Source organism: Alternaria rosae, assembly GCF_020736505.1.
Source record: "Alternaria rosae strain MPI-PUGE-AT-0040 chromosome Unknown BKA58scaffold_3, whole genome shotgun sequence".
NCBI lineage: Eukaryota > Fungi > Ascomycota > Dothideomycetes > Pleosporales > Pleosporaceae > Alternaria > Alternaria rosae.
The window spans coordinates 352,679-366,049 of NW_025763572.1; the positions used below are offsets into that span (position 1 = coordinate 352,679).

Below are 13,371 nucleotides of genomic sequence, written 5' to 3' on the forward strand. Positions count from 1 at the left end.
GCCGCACGTGCAAGGCTGGAGAGGGCGGGTGCGGTTACATAAGCGGGGCACGAGCCATCTCAGCCGCTGGATGACGTAGAAGCTTCGAGAAACATCGCGAAGCTTCACGCGTCTTCCTGACAAACCTCGAAGCATCACCAATCGTCGTGCACCGTCCACACTGTTCCAGCATCGTCCGTTTCTTACGGAATCTGCATTGCTCATCCACGCGCACGCAATCGACTGTTGCCTGCAACGCCTCCACAATGGCTATAAATCCATGTCTTCCTGCTCTCCAAGGGCTCATCATCAATTTGAAAGACAAACACATCTACAGATCTACGATCTATAACTACTCTTGAGCTTCACTACTCTGCTACACTGTTCTTCTCATCGATCAACAAGCCTCGCTTCTCGAACCAACTATCCCAGCAATGGCGTTCATCCTCACTCCACGAATGGCACCCGCCTACGAGGCACAGCAGTGCAACCCCTTCGGTTTCTGCGCTCCAGTTTCACGACCCGCACACGGCTACCGCGTCTCTCGTCCTCAGCCTCGCCGCCCACAATACTCGCCCTACAACAACTTCTTCAGCCAGGTCGATGAGCTCCTGAGCGAGATCGACCGCGAAGCACAACGCGAGGCACAGCGTAAGGCTCAGATCGAGGCCCACCGAGAGGCACTACGCGAAGCTTACCGCCAGCGGCAGCTACAGCGCAAGCGTGCACTTCGAGCCGACTTCCAGGTCAACCAGGTCGAGCAGGGATGGCAGGTGGATGGAGACATCCAGGGCTTCGAACAGGACAACATCAACATTGAGGTCATCGACGAGCACACACTGAAGATCGCTGGCAACACCCAGTGGCAGTCGGAGAAGTCGCAAGCTCAGCCACAGCAACCTCAGATCGAAGCCGAGCCCACATCCGCAGCTAGCATTGAGCAGCCTGCCATCACACAATCAGAACCAGAAGTCGAGACCACCACCGAGGTCGAGACTCCCACTACTCGCGCCGCTACACCCGACAGCGATACTTCATCGCACAAGTCATACCAGCCAACTGTTGAAGACGACTTCGAAGACCTCGCCGCTGACTTCCCATCGTCTCGACCATCATCTCCCACCGAGCCACGCGAACCCAAGGGCAAGGAGAAGGCAGTCGATGAGCCTAAGAATACCGAGACCGCTGTGGTCACCCAGCCACAACCCGAGGTACCGGTTCAGCAACCTCAGCAACAACCCCAGGAGCAGCCTCAACAACAAGAACGTGTGCACGGATCCTTCGAGCGCACATTCAGGTTCCCAGAACGCATCGATGCCGCCAATGTGAGCGCTAGCCTCAAGGATGGTGCGCTCAAGGTGAATGTTCCTAGGGCGCAGGCTCCACAGATCAGGAGGATTGCTATCTTATAGAGGGAGGGAGGATAAGCGGGGAGGAGTAATGGCAGACAAGGGTATGATCGCGCGGAATGGAGTCTTGGATAGCATACGCATGGAACAGGAACGGTTTTGTAAGATATTGGCACACGACGGTTGGCTATCGGTAATGAATCAATGATTGTTTAATTCAAACCTGCTTTCACATCTGCTGTCTTTCTGCTGTTGTACATTTCTGCTTCCTCCATCCAACACCACACATTATATTCCTTCCTGCCTCTGATCACCCTTCTCTCCTTGTGCGCGTTGAATGGATTTATAACATCCAAGCAATAACCCCCAAAGCAGCGACTACAACGCCCCCAGCTTCTCCAGCACCGATAGCAACAGCTCCGCCCGTTGATGTCGCGTCGGTCGACTTCGCTCCAGTGGCAGTGGTTTTCGCCTCCGTCTTTGCGGACTCAGATGACATGAAAGATGCGATGGAAGATATAGCTGATCCTACGGCGGATGTTGCGGAGGCGGCAGGGTTGCTAGCGAGTTTGTTGGTAAGGAGTACTTGGTGAGTGGGAGGAAGGTTGGACTTACGTCGATTGGTCTGCGGCAAGTGCGAGGCCGGCGAGGGTGGGGAGGATGAGGGTTGAGAAACGCATGATGAGTTATGTCGGTTGAGGGGATTCAAGGCGCTTGGTCGTGAGTTTGAAAGTTGTGCTGTAGATGTAGAAAGACTTTTGACAATGAGGCGTTTGAAAGGCGATTGTCACTTCGCAGGACTTATATATACACACTATACGGTTGCTGTCATCACCACGATACACGAAGCCCTTGAGTTCGCGTGCTACACTTCATCTCACCCACGAAACAGTGATACCGTACACGACCACTAGCATTTAGTGCGTATACCCTTTAATGTATCCAAGTAGGATGTCTTATAGCTCATAGGTACGTATTGAGATACGAATTCCTGTAGCCGTCTTGGCGGAGTTTAATATGTAGTACCAAGGGTACTGTGATGAGGTGAGTACATGAAGCTTCGCAAGCTTTTTGGCGGGTGATACCATGGAACTGGGATTAAGCGCATTTGTCATACGGCAGGCGGATGGTATACGTGGTTTGGGCTGTTGGTGCGAGTGAAGCACCTCGAAGCCAAGTATTCTATGTCAAAGGCAATCTTTGTTTCGCGAGGAAGTAGTTGCTGATCTGTTGGCTATATGTTTCATGGTGTTTCTTTTCTGGGCTTCGCCCTCAAGCCCGAAGTTCTCTTCGTAAGTAACTGTGGTCATGAGTGTTGTTGATGCTGTTCAGGTCCATGTGCATGGACCTCGTTCCAGGATGGAATTTGGTGAATTTTCGTCACCTTCGTTACAGGACAAGATGCAGTACGCACATCTGGAAGATCTTGGTGGAAGGGAGGCCGCAACGAGGGCCTCATGATCTTGATTCTCTGTCGATAGACAAGGCCATGCTAGCGTAGATCTGGACTAGCGCCGGCGATCTCTCGCTCCAGGGCTCCAGGGCTCTTTCGCTATCCGACAGGAGCTCCTGCCATCGCTCTCCACCTCTTCACCTCCCAAACAAGCGATGCAGCTCCCCGAAATGTATATTGAGTCCCTTGCCGAGATGATGTACAAATTGCGTCTTCATATGAGATCTTCGGCTCACCTTTCCTTCCGCCTATGGTGCGACCTCGTATTAGGCCATCAGGTTTTGCAGGGCTGAGCGAGGGCATGTCACCCAGCCTCGGCCCGTCGACAACTTCTCACTTCATCCATCTTCCCGTACTACTTCAGTGATCTCACCCAGGTGACATACGCCATTACTTGGCGATGGCCAACTCAGCGATCTATCCCCATGAACTAACAGGACGAACTATCCGCCTGCTCACTGTCGAACCGGACGAACCATCGGCCCCACTACGATGCACATTATCAGAAACATGTCTGGACACGACTCTGACTACTTACCATGCGCTATCATACTGTTGGGGCGCAAACCACTCCCCCATTCAGATAACGTGCAACTTGCATCCTCTCTCAGTAACGCCCAACTTGCATTCCATGTTACTCGAATACCGTCGCAGAGAAACTCAAATGCCTCTCTGGGTTGACGCTGTATGTATCAACCAGTCCAACGTCTCCGAGCGCACGTCTCAGGTTCGCATGATGGATAAAATCTACACCGAAGCGGAATGTGTGGTCGTATGGTTGGGCGAAGCAGAAGCGACCGACGGGCTCGCGCTGAGGTGTTTGCAAAATATCAATGCGCGTTGGGCAGACTCAAAAGGCGATCCAATCCTGCCAACTGGTCAAGTCGCGTTAGACTATGATGCATGGCTATCACCCAAGTTGCCACAGGAACAATTCGATGCATTGGCTGCATTTCTCCTACGACCTTGGTTCAGCCGTGTGTGGATGTATGTATCAAATGATTCTCCTAGAAACTGTTTAGGGTTTAAGGCCATGTTGACTTGTCTATAGTATTCAAGAGCTTGTGCTAGCAAGCCGGGTGACAATCTGGTGCGGGCCGACTACGATGGATGAAGATTTCCCAATCCTCGAGGCCATCGCGCGATGGTCGGAAATGATAAATTGTGTGTATAGAACTCAGGAGGCCGTGAAGGCATTCAACGACAAAGATGCACGATGGGCAGGTAGACTTAAGCTATCATGCGCGACGGTTCTGTTCTCGATAAAATACGGTAGAGAGAAAGCGATGATCGGTACTCTGTACCTTTTCATGATGACCAGTAGGTTCGATGCGACGGATCCTCGAGATAAGGTCTTTGCGCTAGTGGGTCTGACAAGCGACATCGAGAAGAGCTTTGTGGATTACTCCAAGAGTAACGAGGACGTCATGAAGGAGCTTAATCTCATGCTCTTAGATGGCAGGATTGAGGCCACCATGGGTAGTGTATTAGATATTTGGTCATTACTCACAAGAGAAGAGGGCGACGAAATCACAGAGCCAAGCTGGGTGGTGGATTTGTTCAAGATTCAGGACTCTATGTACACGCCTATGATGACAGGATATCCTTCAACATCACCCGAGATTGAACGCAAGCCCGAGATCCACTTTCCGACGGAAGACGGGAATAAGGTAAGCTGCACTTAAGCCCCAATCTTCTCTGTCGACTGACATGATTACTAGTCTCTCTACATTCGCGGTACTGTTCTCGATACGATAACTCATACGGCCCCGTTCCCGAAGTTCATGAGCCAGGTCGAGCTACGCCATACCAACGAGCTACAGGATATTTGCAGCTATCGCGACTGGATCCTCCGCGTGGGAGCACTGATGCAACGACCCGATGATACTGATACTAACGGTATTTACCGACATACTGGCGAGTCCCATTACGAAGCTTTCTGGCGCACACTCTGCTGCAACCGCACGTCCTTCAGCGCATTCGACCCACCTGAAGACGGAAGCGGCTTCGACGCATACCTCGCTCATCTTCGCGTTATAGGATTGCAACGCGGCTACGGCCACACCATAAAAAAGGCTTGGTATCTCGCTATCGCTACAGCGTTTTCTTCAGCCCTGACCTATTTCCTACGCAGGAGAAATTGGTTTTTGCGATTTGCTGTACCGCTCGCCGTACCCCTCTTGACTCACACGTACAACATTGCTTGGAGTAGAAGCTGGGCTGTCCTACAAGGGCAGCTACAATCTCACCAACGAGACTTTGAATCTATGCATATGCAATGGATGCAGGGGCGACAGTTTGGTATTACGAAACTGGGTTTGATCGGGTTGGTGCCGATTGCAGCCAGGGTAGGGGATAGTGTTGGTTTCTTTGCAGGGTGCAGAATTCCGTATGCGTTGAGAAGACGTGGTGAAGGGTACGCTCTCGTCGGTGATTCGTATCTACATGGGGTCATGAATGGAGAGGGGGAAGAGAGTGAGACTGAAATGCTGAGGATAGTGTGAAATTCCTTACGCGTTGACGGCGCACACGGGAAGGTCACGGCGGGATGTCGCGCAAGTTCATTCGAAATGTGATTACATTACATTACATTACTAGATTATATGATATACTATGTTTCAGTATGTGATAGGATGTGCAAAAGGGAATATGAAGCTCGACCGAGCTGTCGATGATCGAGGTCAATCTGTGCAGCACACTAAACCTCAGAGCAAACGTGCCACTCCCAGCCTGTCTTTGTGCAGCAGTCGATACGATCGAAGTCCTTGGCAGAGACGCTTCCGGCACCGGTAGTATCGAAGGTAATCTCCTGGCCTTCATGAACGTTGGTCGATCCCGACTGAGCGAAGACGACGTTCTTGCCAGCTCCAGAAACAGAGATGGTACGTCTGTTATCCACCTGACCCCAAGTATCAAAGACCTTGCTGGTGAGAATACCGGGCTTAGCTTCATCAAAGGTAGCCGTAACGTGGAAGCGCTCATGTCCCCACATCAAAGTACCCGCAAACCAGGAGAAGTGGATCTTGCGAGAGCCCATGTTGCCATCGACACGGTAGAACATACCGTGTCTCCAGCCCCCGTAGATGTAAAATCTTTCAGCGAAAGCATTGAACACGTAGTCTCCTACTCTAATAACACCCCCAGTAGTGATGCTGATCTGTGTTGACGAGGTCTGGAAGATTTTGACCGCGAAGGGCAGGTTGAGGGTGAACTGTTCGTTGTAGTAAGCGCGGTCCGCGGGGCCGGGTACCATGGGCACGCCCTCTGATGGGTCACCACCGGCGATCCTGGTGTATGAAGGGGCTGTTGGCCTGGGTGCAGGGACATTGCAAGTGCTTTGGACGACGACTACGGTCTGGAAGTCCTTGGTCTCAGTCGCCAATGGAGTCGCGGCAGTTGTGGTGATGGTTTGGGTCGCTGTTGAGGTGCCGGTGGCGACCTGAGAGCAAGCCGCCGAGATTTTGCTGCTGGGCCAGGCTGCGATAGAGGCCGGTGTGACGAGGTCACGCTTCTCGACGGCCCTGTTGAGCTCTGCTGCCATGGTGTCGTTGAGTTTTGGGATGCTAGAGTCGTCCTCGTGAGAGAGAGTCTTGACGGCTACGATCGCGATCTCGTAAGGGTCAACAACGACGTCATTGGTCACCTCGGTGCCGTTATTCGCACGTCTGGCGTGTCTTCCGTTGAACTTCGCTGCGGTGACGATCGCAACTCCAGAGGTGGAGGTGCTTGTCACCGTTCTAGTGATTGTAGCAGTCTGTGGAGCTGGTGTGATAGTAGTGGTAGCGGTTGCAGTCGTAGTCGGCTGGGAGTAGCCAATGTAGCTGCTGCAGAAATCGTCGCCGCTTGACTTGAGGTATGATATGTCGCTGGGGCAGACAGGAACACCATCATCGCTCTCATCGGTGAAACCAAAGCTGTACTGGATAGTGTAGTGATCGTCGCCGCGGTATTGTCCATCGTTCGTGGCGAAGGAAGCATCCCACTCCTGAGTGTACATAGAGCAGTATTGACCCTGAGAGACACCGTTCTTGAGCAGGATGTAGGTGTTGAAGTAGCGGCATAACTGCGGCTTACCATCGGCAGGTGGGTGTTCAGTTGCCCATTTGTTCTGCTCCTTGCAGGCAGTTGCACAGAGCTTAGCATCGAATGCGGGCTGAACGAAGAGTTTGTAACCCATGTAGGAACCTTGATTGTTGCAGTCGAGAGGAGAGTTGATCGCGCTGTTCTTGAGCTCGACCTGCTTGTAGCCTTCGGCAGACTGCGTCGTGAGAGACGAGTAACCGTTGCTTCCAGCGATGGCGACCTCAAACTGCTCTCGCCACTGTCCGTTGTTGTTGGCAGTATCGGTGTAGACCGGTCCGCCCCAGAACGAACACTTGATGTTGGCAACAGCTTCGGGGTCTCGACATTCAGGTCCCGGGTTTGCCGAAGGATCGCGCTCAACGTAGATGTTGAAGCCGAGACATCCATCCTTGGAGTCACACTCAGATGCACAGTGAGAGGGGTCGTAGCTCTCCACTACCTTGTAGCCAAGGTATCCGTAGGCACTGCTAGCACCCTGCAAGTTTGTGAAGGTATTGAAGTATCCGGAGGGGGTGGCAGCACCCTTGGCTACAGAGGCAATCTTGGAGTCGGCGCGGAACTTGCTAGCAGACGACAGGTCGAAGCCATAAGTGTTGGGGTTACTGGGCTCTGGGTCGCATGCGCCACGCTTCAGATGCTTCTTGACGTCTGCAACAGCGGAAGGCTCGGACACAGGCTTGACATCAAGAGGGTCAGCGACGACCTCGGATACGACGTCTGCAATGGCCTCAGATACTTCGAAAGGAACAGCTTGTTCTTTCAATCCCGGGATGATGTTGATGACCGGGTCTATCTCTAGTTAGCATGATACCAGTCGTTCATCAGAAGAGATCATACCAGGTGTAGCATCGACTCCAGCGAAGTCGATGTCTTGAGCTCCGACCACAGCGAAGGCCGCAACGGCAGGGAAAATGTATGAATACCTCATTATTAAAGATAGTGGGTTGCCCGAGCGTAAAGAGTGACTGAGCGGATGGGTGAATGAGTGAAGAGGCTGCTGTTGCTGCTGGCTATACTTCCTGTGCCTTTATGGATGTTTATATATCCATGATGAGGCCTTGCAAGAGTTCGTCCTGACTACGATCCAAACAAATTTACGCCATGCAAGACGGAGTCGCCGCAGCTGAAGCATGCAAACATCATGGCTTTCTCGAGGCGTAGCTGAGTGAATCGAGCAAAATCGTGCCACATATCGAAATAGGCTACTTGAGTACCACAACAAGGTAAGTCCTGACGAGCCACTTGACTCGTTCCGTCCCAAACTCGCGTAGTTTTGGTGGTTCTCAAGCCACACATCGAGAAACATACCACTTCTGCTGCCGATGTTGAGGGGCGCCCTTGAGTTCTCGATCTAGCCCTGCATCTTGCAGGGTCTCGCAGTCCAGAACATGCACGTGGGGTGCCGCGTGCGCTGCAGGCTCGTGGGGGATGTGAGGATAGAAGCTCGCGTGCGAGCGAGACCCGCAATGCCCCTGGCGCGGGAGGCACTAGCGTCGCCTTGGCACATCGTCTCGGCTCATGGCAGCAATTCTTGTCGAGGCCGGACATCAAAACAATACCCGCAAAGAACAAAGACATCCTAGTCGACAACGAAAGACAACTGGTCATCCCTTGCAATTGACGCCTTTCAGTAGACAACGTCTAACAACTGTACTTGCGGCACTAGCATGGGCATCATGCATTCATTTAGGGTGAGACTCCGTGAGGGTGCAGCTTATTCAACGCTCAATCATGAAGTTTGCTTTAGCTTGAAGAGAAGCCATGGTACCATTTCGTATCCGACAACTTTAGCTCTTGGCGTGATCTCCACGTACCCAAATCGATATTCGGCGGCGGCTCGCTAACGATCGTGGAAATTTGCCCCTGCCTCAAGGTTCCGTAGCTTGCGCAGGGTTCGGAAATTCCTCCATCACCTTACCTTCCCACCCACGAACCCGTCAACAAATCTGGGGAGTCGCTCTACTGCCCTGCTCTTTGCTCTGGAGCGCATTGCGATTTCGGGAATCCATACCTACTCGCCCATACAAACTTCCAGAAATTTGCGGTGGTCCCGCTACGCTCGTCTGAAGTAAACATGCCCACTCACGAGCGATCAAGCTCAGTCAGACCGGAGTGAGCAGCCATATGAAAGCGACGCCTGCTCATCACATACTGTCCGCGCCTCTTCCAGGCAACCGTCTGATATATGAGCGCTGCTCAATCCATCGCGATTCGCATCAAGACCGGCACGCCCATAGCATCCTCGGCCGGCGACAAGATGGAAAGCCGAGTCGCCCTGAGTCGCCTACGAGGTTCTCGCATAGCATCGCATCGACCATATATGGCCTTTTCAAAAGTGTCATTCGTATGTCCTGTTTCGGCGATCTTCGAGTGAAACGGCGCGCTAGATTCAAAACTTCGGCCCGAGCCCATCGTAGGCTGTTGCAGCGGCTCTGAAACTACTCATCAAAGGCAGGGCGATACTAAGAAAGCCATCAGCGCTTCGCATGTGCTGCATCAGGCGATTGAATGCGCATTGTGGCGGAAATGTCAACATCTCGCTACAAGCTCACACCTTGTCTGAATCGTCACGGATAACGGCACCACTAGCAAGCATGCGCAGTATGCTCGAGGTCGCTACAGTCTTGTCTTCAAACATGAGACTGAACACATGGACCCTCCTACTATTGGAATATTTGCAGAGGCAAACGGCCAACTCAAAATTTACAGACTTCCTGCACGCGCTCGGACGACCTTTGGTAGCGCAAACGTACGATATGAAAGAGCTTGTTCACTATTGAATGCCGGCGGTTTATCAAAATTAGGTGGGGTAAATCCCAATTAACGTCAGCTCGTTTGTACACTAGTTGATAGTCGCTGTACTGTAAAGGAGGTACTGCTTCCCCAGCGAATGTCATTTTACGTTTGGCTGTGGGCGGATGATCAGCCTAAGCGTACAACGCCAGTCCTGTGCACCGGAACCAAACTTTCGTAAGACCAGGGTTGGCCTGAGCACGTCGCACACCAACGCAACTGGACTACACATGTGGAAATAGGTCGATAGTACAAAGTTTTGCGATTCCAGCAACTGACTTCACGCAGGCAGTCGGCGCGCTAGAAGCGCATCAAGAGCTCTCCACTTTCATGCAAGAGGGCGATTGCAATGTTGGAGTCTTTCCCAGGATTTTGGAATCAGCTGCCACGCGTCGCCTTCAAAGCGCACTTACGAGAGCAATCTGTACACGAGTTCCGCGGACTGAGGCTTCGTGTTTCGCTGCGAATCCGTCAACACACCTGCGCACTACAGCACCCCACCCCACGCTTCTGCACCCAACACTGGCATTTTGACAGGCATCTCTGCGCAACTATCGCTTTAATCATTGATTGACATCCTTTCCTGAAGCCGCCATTAGGGGGCGAAGCACGCGTCTATATAGTACTATGGAGCGACCAACGTTTCGAACGACCTGTCAAAACAATGGCCGTGCCTGGCTACTGGCTCTACGCTTGGCAACGCTGGAACTTCAATGCACACCATTTTCGCAGGAATCGCATTCATTCCTCTCAAACCAACAGTGAGGCTATTGACGCGCGGTGAGATGGCAATCCCGTGCCATGGATGGTTCCCGATAGACGAAGCGCTGCCCGTTGCTGCACCACCTCGAGTCCAGTAGCGTTCGGAAAAGGTGGTTTATCCCGACGAAGAAGACAATCCTCATCACTTTTGAGTTGCTGTGGCGTGGGGTCAGACGACCCTCGTGACGTTTCTCCGTCCTAGCTTCATCATACTTTGACTCTCCAGTCTCGCCACAACGGCACACCAGTCGGAACGCACATCCCACTAATGCATCAGCGCTTCCTGGCCTGGCGCGGTGCATGGATCCCAACTCCAACAACAGGCTCGTGCGGGTTCAAGCAGACAACGTTCAGCCCAGGAGAACGGAACCATGATCTCTCTCAGGTGGGCACGGGAGCACGGATCGCACAGGCGAATATGAAAATCGGGAGTGCCCACCTTACTCCTCCCATTTCAGTGATCAGATATAATGGCTTTCGAAAAGCACGTTGCTTCTTGCAAACAGAGATCATCTCTTGCCATCGTGCTTTCACCTCCCATCCCCTTGAGGCCCTTCTCTTCAATCACTGCTGTTAGTCACCCATACACTATGTTCGACCACGACAAAGAGAAAGACACCGGTCTGCCTTTCCATGAGCCTTCCACAGCACCTCCCTCGGAAGACCGAAGAAAGCATCACTTCCTCCGGACCGAGGCCACAGCCTTCTTGGGAGAGCTCATTGGCACTTTCATGTTCCTTTCCTTGGCTTTCACTGGTACTCAGATCGCACTCAATGCTGCCGGCACCAACGACTTGACTGCCAGCTCGAATCCCATACCGGACGTGGGAAAGCTTTTGTACATCGCCTTCGCGTTTGGTATCTCTCTAGCCATAAACGTCGCCATCTTCGCCGACATTAGTGGCGGTAAATTCAACCCAGCAGTAAGTTTAACCGCGCAGCCTATGTTCGTATGTTCCCGGCACTTGGGTAACACCATACGCAACATCGGGAACATATACCGGCAACATACACATATAGTATAACAGCCACTAACGCGGTGCTTGACAGGTTACTGCCGCCTTATGGCTCACACGAAAGATCCACTGGCACCGTGCGCTTCAAACCATCATAGCGCAAATGATCGCTGCTATAGCCGCGGCAGGCTTCGTCTCCGGTCTTTTGCCTGGCGAACTCACCATCGATACCAAGCTCGACGCATCAATCTCGGTAACACGAGGTCTATTCCTGGAAGCTTTCGTCACCGCACAACTGGTCCTGAGCATTCTCATGCTGGAAGCCGGATCCGCGAAACCAATGTACATCGGAATGTCGCTGTTCATTGCCGAGATATGCAGTGTTTACTTCACAGGCGGTAGCTTGAACCCAGCCCGAAGCTTCGGTCCTGCGGTCGTTGTGGGGTTCACTAGCTATCACTGGATATACTGGCTAGGACCGATGTTGGGCGCAGCGGTAGCGAGCGGAGCATATGCGCTTATCAATTTCGTACGGCGGGAGCAGATATGACGGACTGCATCAGGACGACGTAATGAACAAGTTTTCTTTCTCTTTGTTGGCTGGTACAGCAGTTTTGGGGTCGATGCAAGTCATCGAGTTTTGAGTCCCACGGGTGGGACAGACTATGTAGGCACAGCTTGCTCTCTCCTTTGTCACTTGACTTCGCGAACTTCTCTATAGCCGATTTGACGGCTCTGGTATCTTTTTACTAATTGATATGACATCCTGTTCCCTTCTGAAATTCTCGCGATGCATTTACATTCCGTACAGTGAACACAGCATTCAAGCTTTCGCCTTCCGTCAAATTCTCTCCCTCTCTCCACGTGAGGCGGAGGAGACGTAGCTAGCGATATAAGCTTTGCCATCTTCAGCGCCTCACATCACGCTTGCGCGAGCGCTGAGATTGGCTGCTTGTTTCTACGTCACATGCGTGCGTGGAAGATAGTCAAAGGCGCACTATAATGTAGACATTAAAGCCAATTATGGCCCCCTCCAATCGCCATATCACTGACATATGGCCCTCATGGTTGTGAACCAAGCATTTAGTTAAATGGTGAAATGGAGATAACCTTGAAGGTATCTTGATGTGATGGTAGCAAGGTCTGATATTGATTGACTGATCTTGAGCGCATTCCATGAATACCGATCAATCCCCGCAGGTATATATGCTACCGCGTCTTCGATTTTGAGTAGCTTTCTCTACTCATAAGACATAGAAGAACCTACTCAAGTTGCTTTTAGCTACAAACGCTCAAAATTATAGACGTGGAACTATGTTATGGAGACCACAACGATTAAGGACATGGATAGCATGCATGAATTTTCTAACTCGACATACCTGTTGCTAACATAATACAGCACTGCGGGAAACGAGCAGCGCTCACCCCTCTTGCGTCTACCTAGGGAACTATGAAACACCGTGTGGTCATATATCTTCGGTATCAACGACGCAGTAGCCGTCCGGCGTCATCTACACAGTATCAACCTGCTGCAAACCAGCGCAACTCGCCTCTTCTGCGCCTCCCCGCCGAGCTCCGAAACAGGATATATCTCTACACTTTCGATATCAACAACATACATCTCATTCATCAGCGCCGCGACCGTCGAGGCCCGCGTAACTCACCTTACCCGATGAGCTTAGCGCAAAGCTGCACTCAGTGCCGCTATGAGGCTCTTCCTTACTTCTGGTAAAACACTGTCTTTCATCTGATATACAGTAGTATACATACACTCGTGCGCAATACAGTCAAATGTATGCGCGATCAGATAGAGCTCGTCCGTCCCGGTTATGGCGTTGCTTGGAACCTTCAGCTAAGCTCGCATGGTCACAAAGGGGCGTTGACTAGGGTACAGAAGGTTATCGTGGTATATGGGCAGCTTGGGGGCGACAGAGAGGTTTCCACCGAGATGGTGAAGGAGACTTTTGGCAAAGACGCTGTACTTGTTTACCCTAAC

The 13,371-nt window shown here is 52.0% G+C and overlaps 7 protein-coding genes across 7 annotated transcripts; 5 read left to right on the plus strand and 2 right to left on the minus strand.

Annotated features, from left to right (window-relative positions):
* The first annotated feature begins 308 nt into the window (after positions 1-308).
* BKA58DRAFT_116626 (uncharacterized protein) lies at positions 309-1,531 on the plus strand. The gene has a single exon (XM_046164046.1). The coding sequence runs from the start codon at positions 414-416 to the stop codon at positions 1,389-1,391; it is 978 nt and encodes a 325-aa protein (XP_046027120.1). The 5' UTR covers positions 309-413; the 3' UTR covers positions 1,392-1,531.
* A 140-nt stretch (positions 1,532-1,671) lies between these two features.
* BKA58DRAFT_437140 (uncharacterized protein) lies at positions 1,672-2,008 on the minus strand (the record flags this gene model as incomplete). Its single annotated transcript, XM_046173462.1, has 2 exons — positions 1,672-1,888; positions 1,944-2,008. The coding sequence occupies 2 exons, from the start codon at positions 2,006-2,008 to the stop codon at positions 1,672-1,674; spliced, it is 282 nt and encodes a 93-aa protein (XP_046027121.1).
* A 1,173-nt stretch (positions 2,009-3,181) lies between these two features.
* On the plus strand, positions 3,182-3,902 carry BKA58DRAFT_310975 (heterokaryon incompatibility protein-domain-containing protein; the record flags this gene model as incomplete). The annotated part of the gene is made up of 2 exons (XM_046167318.1): positions 3,182-3,768; positions 3,833-3,902. Coding segments are annotated over 2 exons (657 nt in total), but the record flags the coding sequence as incomplete, so codon positions are not given.
* Positions 3,903-4,428: 526 nt separating this feature from the next.
* Positions 4,429-5,383, plus strand: BKA58DRAFT_379305 (uncharacterized protein). Its single transcript, XM_046169802.1, has one exon. It carries the CDS (start codon positions 4,566-4,568, stop codon positions 5,283-5,285), a length of 720 nt encoding a protein of 239 aa, XP_046027123.1. The 5' UTR covers positions 4,429-4,565; the 3' UTR covers positions 5,286-5,383.
* On the minus strand, positions 5,383-7,969 carry BKA58DRAFT_116505 (uncharacterized protein). Its single transcript, XM_046164045.1, has 2 exons — positions 7,702-7,969; positions 5,383-7,653 (listed from the first exon to the last, which is right to left on the minus strand). Exons 1-2 carry the CDS (start codon positions 7,790-7,792, stop codon positions 5,480-5,482), a joined length of 2,265 nt encoding a protein of 754 aa, XP_046027124.1. The 5' UTR covers positions 7,793-7,969; the 3' UTR covers positions 5,383-5,479.
* A 2,786-nt stretch (positions 7,970-10,755) lies between these two features.
* Positions 10,756-11,997, plus strand: BKA58DRAFT_116666 (aquaporin-like protein). Its single transcript, XM_046164047.1, has 2 exons — positions 10,756-11,342; positions 11,470-11,997. Exons 1-2 carry the CDS (start codon positions 10,890-10,892, stop codon positions 11,923-11,925), a joined length of 909 nt encoding a protein of 302 aa, XP_046027125.1. The 5' UTR covers positions 10,756-10,889; the 3' UTR covers positions 11,926-11,997.
* An 828-nt stretch (positions 11,998-12,825) lies between these two features.
* On the plus strand, positions 12,826-13,107 carry BKA58DRAFT_310606 (uncharacterized protein; the record flags this gene model as incomplete). Its single annotated transcript, XM_046167297.1, has 1 exon — positions 12,826-13,107. The coding sequence occupies one exon, from the start codon at positions 12,826-12,828 to the stop codon at positions 13,105-13,107; it is 282 nt and encodes a 93-aa protein (XP_046027126.1).
* Between the last annotated feature and the right edge of the window lie 264 nt (positions 13,108-13,371).

Bases quoted from the DNA above. Each gene is read 5' to 3' on its own strand.
- BKA58DRAFT_116666 (XM_046164047.1), top strand. From the start codon at position 10,890: ATGGCTTTCGAAAAGCACGTTGCTTCTTGCAAACAGAGATCATCTCTT. The intron at 11,343-11,469 runs GTAAGTTTAACC...GGTGCTTGACAG, and splicing joins GCGGTAAATTCAACCCAGCA to GTTACTGCCGCCTTATGGCT.
- BKA58DRAFT_379305 (XM_046169802.1), top strand. From the start codon at position 4,566: ATGAGCCAGGTCGAGCTACGCCATACCAACGAGCTACAGGATATTTGC.
- BKA58DRAFT_116505 (XM_046164045.1), bottom strand. From the start codon at position 7,792: ATGAGGTATTCATACATTTTCCCTGCCGTTGCGGCCTTCGCTGTGGTC. The intron at 7,654-7,701 runs GTATGATCTCTT...AACTAGAGATAG, and splicing joins TGGAGTCGATGCTACACCTG to ACCCGGTCATCAACATCATC.
- BKA58DRAFT_116626 (XM_046164046.1), top strand. From the start codon at position 414: ATGGCGTTCATCCTCACTCCACGAATGGCACCCGCCTACGAGGCACAG.